This window comes from Gastrolobium bilobum, unplaced genomic scaffold, assembly GCF_033153095.1.
Source record: "Gastrolobium bilobum isolate Gb01-03AN ecotype WA unplaced genomic scaffold, APGP_CSIRO_Gbil_v1 utg4102, whole genome shotgun sequence".
NCBI classification, from domain to species: Eukaryota; Viridiplantae; Streptophyta; class Magnoliopsida; order Fabales; family Fabaceae; genus Gastrolobium; species Gastrolobium bilobum.
In genome coordinates this window covers 107,705-127,316 of record NW_026896431.1, presented here as the reverse complement: position 1 = coordinate 127,316, position 19,612 = coordinate 107,705, and the positions used below count along the sequence as shown (strand labels likewise).

The 19,612-nt window shown below is 34.6% G+C and overlaps 2 protein-coding genes across 2 annotated transcripts; both read right to left on the bottom strand.

Moving 5' to 3' along the window:
- Positions 1-6,902: 6,902 nt before the first annotated feature.
- Positions 6,903-8,429, bottom strand: LOC133299698 (short chain aldehyde dehydrogenase 1-like). Its single transcript, XM_061499183.1, has 2 exons — positions 8,272-8,429; positions 6,903-7,955 (listed from the first exon to the last, which is right to left on the bottom strand). Exons 1-2 carry the CDS (start codon positions 8,310-8,312, stop codon positions 7,151-7,153), a joined length of 846 nt encoding a protein of 281 aa, XP_061355167.1. The 5' UTR covers positions 8,313-8,429; the 3' UTR covers positions 6,903-7,150.
- Positions 8,430-13,115: 4,686 nt separating this feature from the next.
- LOC133299690 (short chain aldehyde dehydrogenase 1-like) lies at positions 13,116-17,964 on the bottom strand. Its single transcript, XM_061499174.1, has 4 exons — positions 17,789-17,964; positions 17,660-17,726; positions 14,027-14,076; positions 13,116-13,935 (listed from the first exon to the last, which is right to left on the bottom strand). The coding sequence occupies exons 1-4, from the start codon at positions 17,962-17,964 to the stop codon at positions 13,116-13,118; spliced, it is 1,113 nt and encodes a 370-aa protein (XP_061355158.1).
- Positions 17,965-19,612: the final 1,648 nt, after the last annotated feature.

Here is a 19,612-nt window from a genome sequence, read left to right as displayed (position 1 = left end):
ATTTGCATTTATATAAACTAATTGTTGCATATGATTCATATTTTGAAGGGAAACATTCAAGGAAAAAAAAAGAAACCCTTTAACTTTTCTCATGATTTCTTATCCTCCCCTTAAAATTTTGAATTATTTAACCCCATAACTTAAAAAAAAAATTATCACTTATTCTCTAAGTTAGAGAGTAAGTAAAATAAATTTCAAGAAATAGTATAAATGATTCAAAATTTTGAGAAGAAGATATGTGTTTTTCGAGGAAATTTAAATGAGATTTTATGAAGTTTTTTCTATTTTTAATTTTTAATTCAGATGAAGACTTTTTTTGAAGAATACAAAGAAAGCTAATATCATGGTGAAAAAATCTTCAATGTACCTGAAATATCGAATTACGTACTCTTTTTTACAAACAAAATAAAATTTATTAGGATTTGAAAAGAAATATAAATAAAAAATTGTTAAAACGAAAGAAAATTTTTCCATTTAAATAAAAGGGAACATCGAATTTGGTGGTCTCAAGTTTTTCTCCATCATGGTTGTCCAAGTCATTATAAGAGATATTTTGTCTATGTACACTACTGATTGGGATCTTAATGATTGGATATCTATCGGAGGCTTAACAGCAATATTAAAAATGGTTCCACTGTCATATCAAAAATAGAATTTATTATCTATCATTTAACATGATCACAAAAAGTTTCCTACACACACCAAATTTTGTGGGGCTCGCAGCAAACAAAAACAACTTCGGCACGCAAAACGAATCTCTATATCATAACACAATCACTTTTCCTACAACATAACTCTTATAAAACCCTTAAAAATAAGACCAAAATGAGCATGCATGGTTTGGATTAGCTCAAAAAGTTATCAAAGTTATTATATGTAAAATTTTGATTAGAGATTGTCACTGTTCATTTACATTCGTTTTTTTTATGCAGAATTAAATCGAATCATTAATATAATTCAATTTCATCAAATTGAATCGGTTTAGATAAAAGGCTTGATTCTGTTGAGATATATAGTCTCACATTGATTGGATGGGCAACTAATATGCCATTTATAAGGCCTTGGGCACTCTCACTTCTTGAACTAGCTTTTGGGTGGTGACCTCAAGGTTATTAACATGGTATCAGAGTCTCATCGTCTCCCGCTTTAAAAAGTGGAATTAAAATAAATAAAAAAGCACAAAAAGGTAAATCAAAAATGGGTCTGTGCAATTTCCACGCTTCTAGCTTAAAGGTCTCTTGCGTGAGGGGGCGTGTTGACATATATAGTCCCACATTGATTGGATGAGCAACTAATATGGCCTTTATAAGGCCTTGAGCACTCCCACCTCTTGAGCTAGCTTTTGGGGTGGTGACCTCAAGGTTCTTAACAGATTCTTAAATTAGTTAAAAAAAGATTTAATCTTTTAAGGCCTTGGGCACTCTCACATCTTGAGCTAACTTTTGGGGTGGTGACCTCAAGGTTCTTAACAGATTCTTAAATTAGTTAAAAAAGATTTAATCTTTTAACTGTTCAGGACAACCGTGGTTATTTATAATGCGATTGGATTCGATTTACAATTAAATTCAATTTTCTATCTTGCATCAAATGAAAACAGAAAAACGGTTCCATTATAAACCAAATCAATTTTAAAAAATAACAGATTTTAATCGGTTCAAAAATTTAATTTGATTCTTAAACCGATTAAATTTTATATATATATATATATATATATATAGGGAATGATCCCTTTACAAAAATTTTTTACAAACTTTGCAAATTACACTATGTACTCCCGGAAGAACATAGTATAACCTAGTGTTCTCCCGGGAGAACATAATGTAGTTTGTAAACAAAAAATTTGTAAATATAATCCTCATATATATATATATATAATTGTTTATTATACCATCTATTTTAGTTCATTTTATATATATTTTTCACCCCTTAATTCTAACCACATTTAGGAAGTGAGGTGATATTATAACCTACTCTGCAATTGGGCCAACAAAACAGGTTCGGCCCGGTGAGCTGAGTTTTATAACCCGCCTAACCCGCCAATTCGCCAGGCTGAGTTTTTTTTTAGATTTTTTTAATATAAAATATGTTCAGGCTGGCGAGCTAACCCGCCCTGCCCGCCAAACTGGGCAGAACAGACCGAGTTTTTTCACCCCACTCTTAAAAGCGGGGCAGACTAGCTCATTTTTTTGGCGAATTGATTGCGAGGTGGGGCGCCGGCTTTGCCACCTCTAGATGCAATATGCGCATCTTATGCTCTTTGTTTGCTTTGGCCCTGTTTTGTTGGTCAGTGCATTGAAGCAGTATACAAAAGGACCGTTCGTGAGGCGGGACTCGCATTCATGGGATGATATTGTGCCTTACTCGATTTCCGTGTTGGTGGATTGGATACTTACCTGCTACGACAATATTGATGAGGTAGCCTTCTTGTGCTCTGCATCCATCGTATTAGGATTTGGTTATGGCGATGACTGTTGTGCATTCACCACTATTAGGTGAGAATCGAAGTTTATCGATCCTCATAGATGGCGCCAATGTTCGATCCGAGAGGATCATAATGTCCAACCAGTGGTTGGTAATTATATCTTGGTTTAATACTGTTGCGTGAGTCCATGGAAGAAACGTCGCAAGGGTAGCAGATCATTGTGTACAATAATAATGGGGTATAGTCGAAGATGTGCACAATAATAATGACGTATAGTTGAAAATGTGAGATGTGTGCACAATGACAACTAAGAGAATATGGAGTGTACTGGGTTGGCTGAATCTCTTATTTATAGATGAGTTATGTAATATAAGTAACATTTTGGGCCTCTTGAAAATATTGAGGGCCCAATATTTGAACCACTAGTAATATGATAAGATTGATATCTTATCTGATAGGATTGTTTTTTTATCTCTCTTAAGTGATTATGTGTTGGGAGCTATTAGATATGAGCCCATATGACGAATCCATAATACAATCAGCGTATAAGTTTTCTCCACTTATATAATTGTCACTTGAGCAATTTTTAACCAATGTTTGACATCGCACTCTTATTTAAATTTCAATGTTTCCAACAGGACTACTTCCTTATGTAAATCATGCGAAAAATTTAGACAAAAAATATTCAAGAAAATTTTTCTGTATATTATTAAATATTTATCAGTTATGGACATCAGTGAAAGAACGAAAGTGAGATTAGTCTCATATTTTTTTCGCTAGCGAAAATCAATGCACCCGCTGTTCTAATCAGTGTTTTAAAACCCCACCCCACCCCTCGGGTTGACCCGGGTCAACCCTGACCCCTCCCCTTTGAGGGTTGGGGTCACAAGTTGGACCCTATATGCACATCGACCCCTCTGACCCCCAAAACCCAGCCGGGTTTCAGTGACTCCTAGGTCAGACGGGTCGAAGGGGGTCATTGCATATATATATTTTTTTAAAAAAAAAATTCCATGAAATGACATTGTTTTATTAAAAAAATAAAATAAAAATCCTTGCAAACCTAAATCTTATCGTTCTATTCTCTCCCAGTCCCAGCGACTTAGACTTCTTCAATCTTCACCTCGCTGCCATAAATCTTCTAGAAAAGATACAAATTTACCCATTCAAATGAAATCTTTATGGTCGTCGATGAAAAACAAAAATTCATTCTTACTTCCTTTAAATTTTCCTTTGTTAGAGACCTTCTCAAAAGAGGCAAAACCAGATCAGCGTAGTGATCCCATTAACTTGTGGTTGTAATCGGTGAATTATTTTAATTATATTTTGAATATTTGATGATTGGTGGTTTATTTTTTAATATTTTCATATAGGATATATATATTTATATTTTTTTAATATATAAAACCGGGTCAGCGTAGTGACCCCGTGACCCCTCGGTTGAACCCGTGACCCCATGACCCCTTACCTTGACCGGGTCGATGGCTGGGCCGGGTTTTTAAACACTGGTTCTAATGAGAGAGTAGCCTTCTAGCAGTACTCTGAGGACAAGGCGACCGAAGAGATTGAATAGGGATACCCTCCAGATTATACTGAAAAAAAAAATGAAAGTATCTAAAAATCTGTCAATATTTTTTTTGTCTATCGAATAGCTTTACTTATTTTTGTATGTTTTACAACATGAAGGGAGAATTGACATGGAATAAACTAGTCCAATAAATAATATTTTTTTAGCAAAAAAAGTTATAGACATGATAAATATGAACATTAAATTGAGAATTGATCGAATTTCGTTCTTTTTTGTACATCTCTTTTATTATTGCCCAGGAGAACATTTGGTCATTTTAAAAATATATTACACATGATATTGTTTTTTATTTATAAATAAAGATAGGTTATATATATAACTTTTTTTTCCTTGCAACCAGTTTATTATGGTTAGATCAAAATTAAATTAATGACTTTTACCGTATAAAGAACCACTTCAACCCAAAATTTTAAAGTGTTGAGTGAAGATCTTTTTAATAGTTTATATTATTTTTTAACACACACCATTGACAAGAGCCCATTGGACTTGAAGCGTGGATATTGCACAGGCCCAATTTTTTGTTTACCTTGTACTTATTTAATTCCACAAGTGGGGGCATGAGGATCGAATTTGTGATCTTATGGTCACTGAGGCTCTGATACCATGTAAAGAACCACTTCAACTTAAACCCTTAAGGCATTGGGTGAATGTTTTTTCAATGATTTATATTATTCGCTAACACACATCTCACTCAAGAGGGCTTTGGTCTTGAAACGTGAATATTACACAGGCCCAATTTATTGCGTGAGGGGATGTGTTAGAGAATAATATAAACCATTAAAAAGGCACTCACCTAACACCTTAAGATTTTGAGTTGAAGTGGTTCTATACATGGTATCAGAGCTTCAGTGTGTCACGAAAAAACACACAATGTAAATCATAAATTGAGCCTGTGTAATATCCACCCTTCCAAACCAAAGCCCCTCTTGTGTGAGAGAGTGTGTTAGAGAATAATATAAATCATTAAAAATACTCTCTCATTAAACTCTGACTAGCGAAATTGGGACGAGGGCAATCCTTGTATACAATTTTTTTTTGGAGATATTTCAGCCAGTTCATCGCTTTGACTAGTCTGATTCGGGACAGGTATCAGGATTAAGACTTTAAACCTTTCTTAAAGATGATATTAGAAAGGATTAAATACATGCTTTTGTTATGTCAATCATATATTGAGATTTATTTGAATATATGCAATTCTATCAATTACTAACAATGAGTATCATCCATCATGGTCACATAAACGGAAAAAAATTTGGTGCTCCAGCCTCCAGGTTCTATGTGGTCCTTCTATTCAGTAAGTGACACTTGTATAAAATTTTATTTTTTATTTCTCCTCTCTCTTCAATAATTATCTCATTTTAATTGGTTTGGGCCACTAAATTAATGGTGACCCATGACCACCAAAATTCTTCTCCACATAAACTAGTCGATACTTTGAATTTGACTCAAATGATTGATATAATAAAACAAAGGGAAAAAAGTTTCCGATGTTACTTTAGATAACTTTATCTAATGTTCATCGAAACGACGTCATTTTGGGGTTGAAAAATTAAAAAATTAGAGTGATAAAGACTATTATAACCCTGAAATAAATTAAAATTACAAAAATAACATGATTTCCGTCTCAAAACGACGTCGTTTTGATGAACATTAGATAAAGTTATCTAAACTAACATCAGAAAAAACAAACCCTAAAACAAAAGCATTGAAAAACTTCTTGATATATACATAGCATCAATCCAGTGAAATGGAGCACGTGTATAGGGAACATTCACTACTAGAAAAAACCTGTATAGCGAGGGAATTGCTATGGAAATTCCCTCGCTAATTTCATCCTCGCTATTGTTTTCCCTCGCAAATTCCCTTGCAAAATCGTTTGTGAAGGAAAGTATTAGCGAGGATGAAATTAGCGACGGAATTTCCATAGCAATTCCGTCGCTATATAGGTTTTTTCTAGTAGTGATTGTGGTTTTAGCTAAGATTCTAAACCCGTCAGCTTTTTCGATGTTATTTGTGTAGGTGAGAAGCACCTTTTTGGTTTTTTTTTTAAACACATTTGTGAGTGAGGGATTAAAATTAAAATATAAACATGGTAAACAAAAATTAATTCAACCAAAAAATTTAAATCGATAAATCATGGGCCTTTAATAATTTTTTATTATATCTCTCTAACAAATATCTTATAAAAACAAGATAAATTAATTTGGAATAGAATATTATGTCTATCCTAGCTACTCATTTTTAATACTATTAGATCAGAATCTTAAGAGAAGAAAGAAAAAATAAAAGTTAATTGAGATTCTAATCTAACTATGTTGGAAAAGGAATACGTAAAATAAACAAGAAAAAAAGATAGGTATAAAGAATTATTTCAACCCAAAACTTTAAGGTATTGAGTGAGACTACATTTGTGATTTTATATTTCTATAACATATCCCTTCATGCAAGAGACCTTTAGACTTAAAGCGTGGATATTGCACATGCACAATTTTTTGGTCTACCTAATGTTCCAATGTACAAACTAATTGGGCTAAAATATTAGTTTGTGTTATTATGGGTATTGTTAGAGAATAATATAAATCATTAAAAAAAATTCATCCAATGGCTTGAATTGACTTTTTATATGGTATCAGAGTTGGATCCTTATCGACCCTCTTTTTGTGATAGAATTAAGTATGCATAAGCTAAACCAAATATTTTATTTGGTAAGTGTACATAATATTTTATCCCAATTAGTTTGTGTTATAACTAAATGATAAAAATGGTATACATGAACCATCTTTTTTTATTTGGTAAGTGTACATGAACCATCTTTCGTTCTCTCAAATTCGAACCAAACTAATCCGATAGTCAAATAAGTGGATAAATAAAAAATTGATTTGACTAAATTAAATTCTTAAAAAGGGAGAGGGTAAATTCTTAAAAATGGAGAGGGAGAGAGATGTAAATATCTTTTATAAATACAATAAGTAGCTGATACTGATACCATCACTTATTAATTGGCAATAATACATGCACCCAAGCTTTCCACCATGGAAATGAATTTAATTCATAGGTTCATCCAAAGTCTGGAATGACTTTATTTAGTCAACATTAAAAAGAGAGCAGCTTTTGACTCCAAGTAACCCAGAAATTGAAGCTTACAATTTGGTCTTAGCAGAAAACTTTCTCATAGCTTCTTCAACAGAAACATTGGTTGCACTGTAACCTCCATCCACAACTAGGTTCAATCCGCTCACGTACTTGGACTCATCGCTGGCCAGAAACAAAGCTGCTTCTGCCACATCCTCCTCCTTCATAACCATTCCCTTCAAGTTCGCCGCCTCTGAATACACTTTCTCTGCACTTTCTTTGTCCATCCCCATTCCACCCATTAGAAGAGTGGTCGCCACCGCATACGGTGAAATACAATTAACTTTGATTCCATGTTTACCCAGTTCCACGCACAAGTTCTTCGTCAAACCCACCACTGCGTGCTTCGTTGCAGCGTAATCAAGCGGTGTAACCACATGAATCACCGAAGATACGCTAGAGGTGAAGATGATGCTCCCTTTCTTTTCAGGAATCATTACCTTAGCGGCGTGTTTGGCAGCAGAGAAAGCACCGTAGACGTTGACCTCGAAAACCCTCTTCAAGTCTTCAAGATTAAGGGACAGGATTGAAGGGTTCAAATTGCCAACGATGCCGGCATTGCTGAACAAGATGTCAAGTTTTCCATGCTGCGAGACCGCTACATTGACGGCGGTTTGAACGTTGGAATCGTTACTGACATCGCAGTGAACATAGGAAATATTGGGGTTTTGGACGGCGTTGCAAAGGGAACGTCCGAGATCGTCTTGGACGTCAGCGATGATGACCTTGGCTCCGTGGCGAAGGAAAAGTCTTGCGGTGGCTTCGCCGATGCCTCTTGCTCCCCCGGTTATTAGTGCTACCTTGCCTTGTAACCTGCAAGTGCTCGGTGATGTATATATGGTTATTGTTAAGCAGGTATAAGAATAAGAAATTTTACACTTTGATTCATTTGTATTGGATTACTCATCCAAGGAGAAAATCAAAGTTCTTGAATACATATAAGTGGAATCAAATCAATCAATTGTTAAAATGATTATGTATGTATAATTAAAAAGTCTTATTCATAATCTCGACTTTTTTTAATTATTAGTTATATCCTTTTATATATATATATATATATATATATATATATTCTAAGTTAGCAGGAGTATCATATATATGTACATAATTTGATTTATGATTTGATTACCTCTTGGCGATTGGAAGGACCGAGGAGGAGCACCCTTGCATCTTGCTTCCGATAAGCCTTACCGGATAAAAAGGCAATTACATTTGCGTTCATACAATATAATCTTTTACAATAAGGAGATGTTATCATGGTCCCGGACTTTGTCGGCAAGTTTCCCGAGTCAACACGAATGAAGATAAAATCATTATTTATCTTATTTATCTTTTAGAAAAAAATGAGAGGATGAGAAAGACAGAAAACCATCTCATGGATTATCCAAGTAACAATTTATTCGGACTATATATATTTTACTTTTATTATACTTAAGTGTCCTGCATATAAGAAGATATATATATATATATATAGAGTTCCGTGGTATATATTTTTTTAAAAATAGAATAATTTATAAAATAATCTCCATTGAATCTCAGACGGACTTTGATTCTACCGTACACTGAAATATTACCTGATTTTGAATTTGAAAAGGTTGACAAAATTAGATGAGAGGTCAAGAATACACTAAAAGAGAGAGAGCCATGTTGAATGTAGTGAGATTTTCAGAAGTGAGGGTTGAGAAGAGGGCGAGAGTAAGGTTGAGAGAAGGAAATGAGAGAGACGAAGAGAGCTTTGGATGATTTCTTCTTGCTTTTTCATTCACCGGACCACTTAATGCAACAACCATGATTGAGAATACATCAAACGACGGATAAGCAAAAACTTCAAAACTGACATTTGGAAATACTCCTAACATAAACAGTTAATCCCTATACTGGGCCCATGTGATTATCCTTCAGATGTGAGGGAGTTCTGTTCTTGCGTTTGGGCCTTCCTCCTGTGGCGCTAATGGGCTTAAGCCCTTCATTAATGCTATCCTGTCTTTATATCTTTGATCAGGGCAACCTCAATCACATTCCCGTGTACCTCAAACAAAGGGCGAATCTGGCATCAAAATTTGTAACAAGATAATAATTAGTCATGAAACACTTGACTAAGATTAATGAATTGATTTGTGTATCTCAGCACAGTGTGTGGTGTGCTTGAATTTTCCTCGAGTAGTCTGATAAAGGAAAGTATCTTCATGACTCCTGTAATATTCAAAATCAAATACATCTTTTACTAAATTAACTTATTTTACCTACTTTTTCTTAACGCGTTAGATTAACATTTCAAGAGGAGAGAGAAATAGTAAAAATTAATTGAGATTCTGATTTAATTATTTTTGAGATTAGTAGGTAGAGTATGCATAAAAAATATATATAATATCCTATTTCAAAGAAATAATATAATTAACTTTACCCATTTTACCCATCCTTTTATAGTTATTGTCACCTAAATCCCTTTTATCAAATTTTTAATAAAAGAGTACCTATTTCTATAATACAAAAAATATGCTCTTCAAGAGGAGGGTTAGGATTTATACTTTTTTTTTAGGTAATGAATTATTGATGGTAAAGTCCCTATTAGGAGTTAATATTTATCATATTATATAAGATAAAATGAATAAAAATATATGGAATCTATCTGAGGCAATATGAGAAGAAGAGAGAAAAAAATATAGACCACATATATTTTTGTATATGTATAAAAGATAAAATTATTTTCTATAAAACATTGAACATTAATCCTTACATTTACTATCTAAACTTTTAAGTTTGTGTATTAGCAGATTTTTTTATTAATGATGGCTTTTGTTAATCACCGCCATTCTCCACTTAATTTTATGGAGAAGTGCTTAAAAACGACCGTCTTCCGTCAATAATTATTATTAGTGATGACTTTCTCAGGTCACAGATAACTTTTAACCGTCATTAATAAAGAATGAGCAAATTTCTTGTTGGGTTATGGTTTGTTTAAGACAATTTTCAAGCGGGTCTAGGAGAAGCTCGTGGCGGGAGGTCATCACCAATGAGCTAAGACTACATCAATCGTAGCAAGTGGATCCGACACCATGTCTCAACCCAAAACCTTAAGGCATTGGGTTCATGGGTCCTTTCACTTATATACTCTTCACTTAGCTCATTACCAACCAATGTGAGACTCATCACACTTGAATATCTCAACAATCTTCCCCTCAAGTGTGAAATCCACCACTGGTATGCTCCCCCTCAACCGAGTACCCGAAGCGCAAAGTACTCGACCCGTCTCTTAGCCAATCACTAGGCTAGCTCGAGCCCGGCTCTGATACCACTGTTGGGAAATTCGTTCCCTCAAACTCCAATGTCAAGCGGGTCCAGGGGAAGCTCGTGGCGGGGGGTCACCACCAATGAGCTAAGACTAAATCAACTGTAGCAAGTGGATCCGACACCATGTCTCAACCCAAAACCTTAAGGCATTGAGTTCATGGGTCCTTTCACTTGTATACTCTTCACTTAGCTCATTACCAACCAATGTGAGACTCATCACACTTGAATATCTCAACAACATGGTGCAATGTTTTGATGAACAGATTTGTTATATTATAGATGACATTTTTGTCTTCGTGAATATTTATAGGGGTTTGATTTTCTCATGTTGCATGAGAATTCAATTCTCATGTTGTGACTCAACTAGTGGTGGGTCCCACATTTATTAAAAAAAAAAGTTTTGCACGTAAATCGAAGGGTCACCCACATAAGAATTGAATTCTCCTGCAACATGAGAAAATATTTTTCCATATTTATATGTAGGACAATATTTTTCTTTAAAAAAAATTAGTATTTGAAATGAGTAAGTAAGATTATATTTATTTTTAATTTAATTTAAAGTGCATCGTGATTTTAAGTCATTAAAATTAAAAAATAAACACATCCTTACTTATTCATTTTAAGAATAATTTACATTAAAAGAATTGTTTTCTTATTTAATCTATGAACTCTTTGGGATAATTGTGCACCAACATCAAATAATTAAATTTATAAATATTAGACACACAATTTTTTTTTTTTTGAGATATTCCAATCAGTTCATCACTTCGTGATTAGTTGAATTGTGGTGGATCTCGAGATTAAGACTTTAAACATATCTTAAAAATAATACGGAAGAGAATTGAATAGATACTCTTATTTCACTTGCTCAGTTCTCTAATATTAATGGAACTACCATTATTTGATATATTAAACACACATTTAAATCCTCTTCTGTGGTTAAAAATATCACAAAAATATAATTGTGCATCATCATCAATTATATTCTCTTTTGTTATTTTGAAAAACATGAAAAAATTTGTTAGATAGATAAAGACGCATAATAAATTTTAAGGTGTCTATAAAAAAAAAATATATATTTTAAGGTAAATAGTGGATTTGTAATCATGATGGTCAAGAATAGTGCTTTTGTTAAATGTTGATTGACCGCTGATGGACAAATTGTACAGATTTAAAATCTCAAAATGTATACAGCTGTAATTAGGTAGAGCAATCTTGTGACTAATTGTTATGTAATAAAAAGTAGGGTTTTATAAGAGTTATGTTGTAGGAAAAGTGATTGTGTTATGTTATAGAGATTCGTTTTGCGTGCCGAAGTTTTTTTTTTTTTTTTGCTGCGGGCCCCACAAAATGTTGTGTGTGTAGGAAAATTTTTGTGGTCATGTTAAATGATAGATGATAAACCCAATAAAGTATTGCCTTGGTAAAATAGAGTGGAGAGGAAATACAAATTTTAAAATATTATTAACCATATATATCAATGAGTTAGGTACACGTAATTTCAGTGAGTCTTTTCGTGTTATTCAATAATAATTAAATAATTATCTTTTTAAAATACAAATGGCATAATTAATTTTATTTTAATTTCACCAGTTAAGAGATTGACAAAAACCAATGAAGTGATACAAAAAATTTACATGAAAAATTCAAATTGGAAAAAATCACAGATAATATCAAAAAAAGATTTTCATTAAGTGAAAGAAATTATAATCTCTTTAAATATAAAGAGAAATCAATATTACTCTCTTTCTTATATTAAGAGAATACTCTTCATTCAAAATAATACTCAAGGAAAACTTGAGTTTTCTGTCTATATTGTGAAATTTTTGGGATGCAAAAAACTGTTGATAATGAATTCTATTTATAGGCTGAAGATTTAACGCGTAAACGCATTTTTCTTCTTCCCAGTTTGAATAACATTGTTGCTATTGTTTTTTTATTTTTTTGCCACCGTCCACCAAAATGCCACTAGAACAATAGAGGTATGGATTTTGATTCATATGCAAACAAAAGCCACCGAAAGTAGCAGTACCTGACCAACCGGTTGCATCACTAATAAGCTTTCTTAATCTTTTGAGAGTGCCGTTTTCAGGAATATAGTTCAAGTGGTTCCAAACTTTTTTAAATGTTATTTAATTCCTAGATTCAATTTCAACCAAGAACTTTAGTTGGGCCTGCACGTTATTAATTAGCCTACTATTTCCTTTTCCTTCTTTATAACGGGGCAGAAAAAAATGAATGATCACCGTACAAATGAATGTTCTGTCAAGATAATTGCAGAAAATTGTGTACTAATCCCTCGGAGAACATTGGGTCATCTCGCTCAAGCTAGTAGAACATCTCCCTTGTTTAGAATTTTATTATATCGCACCAAAACTTTATTCTTAATTTCCTACATACAAACAACAGGGGAGTATAGAAATAAAATAAATACCGAGCTGCTAAAATTAGTTATAATAATATTTAAAGGAAGAGCATAGTTTAGATTAGTCTTTGATATTATATAATAATAGATAGAAGATAAACAACATTTTTTTGTTATAGGAAGGTAATACGCCACACATTTTAACCAAGTAAAAGCACCAATTAAAACTAAATTGTTTCACGCAGCGGACTAATAGGACACCCACAAAATATAAAGATCGAAGAGATAGGCTTATTATGTATGTGTATAGAACTGGGTTACTGTATGTGGTTGGTAGTTTGGTTCATTAGACCTCTCAGTGCAGAAGTGAATGACCCATTAGTCGTGCTATAACCCCCGTCCAATACAAGGTTGACTCCACTCACGAACTTTGACTCATCACTGCTCAAATAAAGTGCTGCCTCAGCTATGTCCTCAACCTCAAGAATTGCCTCTTTTAACACTGAAGCTGAGTATAGAAATTCCTCTGCCTCATTCTTGTTCATCTTCAGTGCATTGTATAGCATTGGGGTAGCAATGCCTCCAGGGGAGATGCTATTGACTCTAATCCCATACTGCCCAAGTTCTACGCACAAATTCTTCATAAGCCCCACTACTGCGTGCTTTGACATAGAATAAGCATGTGTTGTCTCGCCACCAATTACTGAAGCAACACTTGAAGTAAAAAGAATGACCCCACTCTTTGCTGGGATCATGAACCTAGCAGCATATTTGGCACCCAAGAAAGCTCCATAAACGTTAACTTCGAAAACCCTTTTGAAGTCTTCATTAGTAGAAGCCAATATTGGTAAGTGATTCGAGTCGCCGGTTATGCCAGCGTTGTTGTACATTATATCAAGCTTACCGTACTTGGACACTGCCATATCAACCACGTTTTCGACATCTGAATCACAAGTTACATCGCAATGAACGTAGAGAATGGTGGCATTTGTGCCAAGACTTTTGCAAAGGGACATGCCTAACTGGTCTTGAACGTCAGCAATAATTACATTAGCACCGTGTTGAACAAATAGTTTAGCAGTAGCGGCTCCAATGCCGCTAGCACCTCCTGTGATTATTGCCACTTTACCTTCTAGCCTGCAAGATATATATGACACATTTCTTGTTAATTAAAATTTTCAAATTTGATTCATACATATGGATGAAAGAAATCAAAGTCCGAACCTACCTTTTCGTAATTGAAGCCATGGAGAAGGATTTGCTCGTCTTGAACCAGCACTATAGCAACAAAGTAAATGGGTATTATAAGTTTCAATGCCAATATTCCTAAATATATAGAAGCTTTGTGTGGAGATAATTTTGTGAGCGAATGTCAAGATCAAAGGGGCCCAAATAAAAAAGGGCAGATGTTAAAACAATAGAAAATGAAAGTCACCAACCAAAACGAGGCTAAAAAATTTAAATATTATAAATTAAATAAGAAAATCAACATCAACAACAACAACACATTTATCCCAAATTAATTGGAGTCGGTGATAGATGAACTCAAATAAAAGATACGAAAAGGTTGAAAAAAGAAAAAGAAAAATAAATAAATAAAATAGTAATATATATATATATATATATATATATATATATATATATATATATATATATATATGTATGTATAAAAGAAGGGGAAAAGAAGAAGAAGGGAAAATGAAGAGGAAACGGACTAAAAATGGACCATATGGAACATAGGAATAACAACGGGTCTAATCCTCCACCATGCTTATAGCTTTTCTCCATTCCGTTTTAAGGCATTACTGTCCGCCAATCTATATCTCACTCCGTTAAATCTTGTTTTACTACATTCCCCCAAGTAAGTTTCGGTCTACCTCTACCTTTTTGTGTGTTGAGCTCTTGATAACAAACTTTTGTTCTTACGGGAGCATCCATGGGCCTTCTCATTACGTGCCCAAACCACCTCAATCTTTGTTCTCTCATCTTTTCAGCCACTGGTAGTACTCCTACCTTTTCATTGAATATCTTCATTTCTTATCTTACCCATCCTCATATAACCACACATCCACCTTAACATCCTCATCTCTGCTACTCTCATTTTATGCTCATGTTGCCTATGTGTTGGCCAACATTCAGCTCCATATAGCATTGCAGGTTTTACTGCCGTTCAATAGAATTTTCCTTTTAACTTAAGGCGGATTTTGCGATCACACAAAAATTCAGATGCACTACGCCATTTCATCCACCCGCTCTGATTCTATGATTTACATCATCATCAATCTCTCCACCTTTTTTGCAAAATGGATTCCAGGTATCTAAAAGCATCTTTCTTGGGTACCTCTTGACCACTTAGATGCATGGGATCTTGGTCTACATCTCTTACCAGAGAGAACTCACACTTCAAATACTCAGTCTTGCTCCGACTTAATGTGAATCCTTTAGATTCCAACGTGCTTCTCCACAATTCAAGTTTTCTATTAACACCGTCTTTGTTCTCATCAATAAGCACAATATCATTTGCAAAAAGCATACACCATGGCACTTCCTCTTAAATATCTTTTGTTAGTTCATCCATAACTAAGGCAAAGAGGTAAGGACTTAGAGCTGAACCTTGGTGTACACCTACTGTGATAGGAAAATAACTTGATGTTCTGTTACAAGCTTTCACACATATAGTAGCCCCATCATATATATCATTGATTGCCTTTAGATACTTTGATGGTACTTTTTTCTTCTCAAGAACCCACCATAAAACTTTCCTTGGAACCCTATCGTATGCTTTCTCAAGATCTATGAACACCATATGTAAGTCCTTCTTCTTTTCTCGATATCTTTCCATTAATTGCCGCATCAAGAAAATGGCTTCCATGGTACATCGTCCTGGCATAAATCCAAATTGATTTACAGAAATCTTGGTATCTCTTCTCAAGCGATGTTCAATAACCCTCTCCACAACTTCATAGTATGGCTCATTAGCTTAATGCCTCTATAGTTAGAATAATTCTGTATATCTCCGTATATCTCCCTTGTTTTTGTAAATAGGAACAATCATACTTTTCCTCTATGCATCAGGAATCTTATTTATCTGAAGAATCTTATTGAAAAGATTGGTCAATCATTTTATTGCCATATCCCCAGGCCTCTCCACACTTCAATAGAGACACCATTAGGTCCCAAGGCTTTATTAGTCTTCATCCTCTTTAAAGTCTCCTTAACTTCATGTGTATTAATTCTGTGCACAAATCTTCTATTCAAATCATCCTCCAAGCCCACCTCAATTATATCGCCATCCCCATTAAACAACTTGTTGAAGTAGTTCATCCATCTTTCATTTACATCTTTATCTCTCACCAAAAGTTTTTGATTTTCATCCTTGATGCATCTAACCTGGGTGAGGTCTTTACTTTTCTTATCCCTTATTTTTGCAAGTTTATATATACCTTTTTCACCATCCTTGCTCCTAAATTTTTTATACAAATCGGCGAAAACCTTGTCTCTAGCTTCTCGCACTATTTTCTTTGCATTTTTTTCTCGCCAATCTAAACTTTTGCAAGTTCTCTTCACTGGGACTTTTATGCAAAGATCTAAAGCATTCTATAACGCCCGGCCGCTTCAAGAATCAATGACTATTCCCACATACTAACATGAGATTTTTCAGTGTGCTTTTTCCTCACTCACACACTTCCTGGGAAAGCTTCCCAGGAGGTCACCCATCCCAGAATTGCTCCAAGTCAAGCACGCTTAACTATAGAGTTCTTCCGTTTCGGGCTACCGAAAAGAAGATGCATCTTGTTAGTATAGGTAGTACCAATTAATTCTTATAAGCTATTCCCAACTGTACTATTCCATACAAGCACAGTCTCTGGAATCCCTCTCTTTCGGGTGTTGATTCGATTCATCCATGTACCCCCGTCCCTAGAAGCCTGCCAGGAGCCGCTCCTTGTTTGTGCCCTTTCGTACCATGCCCTTTTGCACCGGCGATCACTCCCCGCCCTCGTCAGCGCCTGTGATGTTACACATTCCTTCTTATGTTTAATTGCCTCTTGCACCTCTTCATTCCACCACCATGTTTCCTTTGTATGAAATCCATTTCCTTTGCTTTCTCCTAACACCCTCCTTCCCATATTCTGTATATACATAGCCATCTCATTCCATATTGCATTTGCTCCTCCTTCAAACTCCCAAGGTCCTTCGTGCAACATTTTTTCATTGAACTCTTTATCTTTTTCCTCATTAAGCTTCCACCATCTTATCCTTGGGTTCTGCGTCCTCTTCTTCATTGTAAGTACTTTGTTGAACCGAACCTCCAGGACTACTAGCTTATGCTGCGTAGCTACACACTCTACAGGGTAGACCTTACAGTCAACACAAGAAGTTCTATCTTCTCTTCTAGCCATGAAGAAATCAACCTGACTATGATTTTGGCCACTATGATATGTGATTAGATGTGACTCCCTTTTTTGAAAAAAGGTGTTCGCTAGCATCAAATCGTAGGCTAGTGCAACATTCAAGATATCTTCTCCAGTCTCGTTTCTCGTCCCATAGCCAAAACCTCCATGAATTCTATCAAAACCTCCATTGCTTTTACCAGCATGACTATTTAGATCTCCTCCTAAGAAAATCTTCTCCTCTCGTGGTATTCCCCTCAAAACCTCCTCCAAGTCTTCCCAAAATTGACTTTTATCATTTGGTTGCAATCCAACTTAGGGTGCATACACACCGAGGATATTCAAGATTAAATCACCCACTACAAGCTTAATCAAAATAATCATGTCGTCTTTCCTTTTGACGTCCACAACTTTATCTCTGAAACTTTTATCGATCATAATTTCAACACTATTTCTACTCTTGTTTATACCTGTGTACCATACCTTGAAACCAGTTCCATCCACTTCCTTGGCCTTTTCTCCAGCCCACTTACTTTCCTGCAAGAAAACAATATTCACTTTCTTTCTAGAAAAAACATCTACTAACTCTTTCAATTTACCCGTTAAGGTTCCTATGTTCCAGCTTCCCAATCGTATCCTTAACCCCTGGGTTGTACTTTCCTGCCACGCTCGCCCATCTGCGTGTTTGGACCTTGACATACTTCTCACCAAATCTAGGTGAAGACCTGGCGCCTTGCCTTGAGGCAAAGACCCTAGCATATTTTTCATTACACATAGGGCCCGATGCAACGCCTTGCCTTCTGGCAAGGGCTCTAGTCTATTTTTCGCTACATCCGAGGCCCAATGCAACGCGTCGCTATGAAGGGTACGCCCCAACGAAAAATCATAAGGGTTCATCACATAAAATATAGCTTCTTTTTAATGCCAGTTCGCTACATCTGACGCCAACCCTCCTCTTTTATCCTAGCTTGGGACAGACCATGCATGCGAGCACACATAGGCGCAGTTAAATTAAATAAGAAAATACAAAAAAAATAATATTTTGAAACCTATTTACGAATGTATAACAACCAGTCACGCCCAAAAAGTAAGCGTTTTAGAGGCTGGGTTGCACCTCATTTTGGGCGCGACGCAGCGGAGATGACATGTGGCTCAAATTTTTTAACAGTTTTACCGTAAAATTGGGGAAAGTCATAACTTTTAATTTGGTGTCTGAATCAAGTGATTTTTATTCCCGACAACTTTCCGAGATTTACGCGTTAGCAAATCCCTTGTCAAATTTTTCCCAAAAAAATACTTTCTTGTGCCCCGTTTGGCACATTTTATCTCTCTGAATGTGAATAACATTATTTAATTTCTATTCTTATTTTTACTTTCCGACTCTAACAAATAATTGTGGCTATAATAATGGAGAAGAAAGATTATGTAAAACTTATTTAACTCGCCAGAAAGTAGGTATTTGTATTCTAAAATTTTATACACTGTTAAGAAATCGATGACACATGTTGTAGCTCATGGCACTGGTTTAAAGAGAACTCAGGGGCTTTTTTGGGTTTAAACACTCTTGTGGTTATGACACCCGTTATAAATTAGAACTGTGTTTATGGTAGACGAAACTTCTACTCAAATTTGACGTTTGAGAACTGATTAGTGATAATTATATGACTTTCCCAATGGAAAAAAATAGATAATAAAATAAAAGGATTGTAAAGTTATGTTTATAATAAAATATGTATTTTTTAACTTTCACTCACTGGATGTAAATCTTTTTATAAAGGGTAACGATGAGGAGGAATCTTATATGGTTCATTCATTAATAAAATATGTCAAATAGGGTAAGAAGCATTTTTTTGACAAAATTCCCGCCAGATATTTGTTAGCACGTAGATTTTAAAAAATTATGTGAAATAAAAAAAATATCTAATTTGAATACTCCAGTAAAAAATTATGAACTTATAAAATTTTACAAAACTGTTAAAAAGTCATCAATTTCCGTGTAAATCACGGCTAAATTTAGGCACAACCCAACCCCTAACGTGCCCATTTGGACGCAATTAATTATTATACATTCATAAATATATTCCAAAATATTACTTTTTTTTATATATTTATAATATTTAAATTTTTTTGTCAAGTGATCCAACAACTACTCTTAATTAATGCAGTCAAGTCAACTACAGCATGCACGAGCTAGGCAAAAAAAAATACTCCACCGTATTTAAAATTAAAAACAAACTTTAAATATAATCTTTACTTCTATTCGATTCCATTTGTCACTTTCGTTAGTAGTTAGCTTAATATTATCGTGAGTGTGGCACGGATTAGCAACTTGTACATCTGCACCGACAGGACGATGCGACATGAAAACATATGAATTGGGTCCTACCGTCCTACAAATGAATCATGCAATTAATAACGAATTT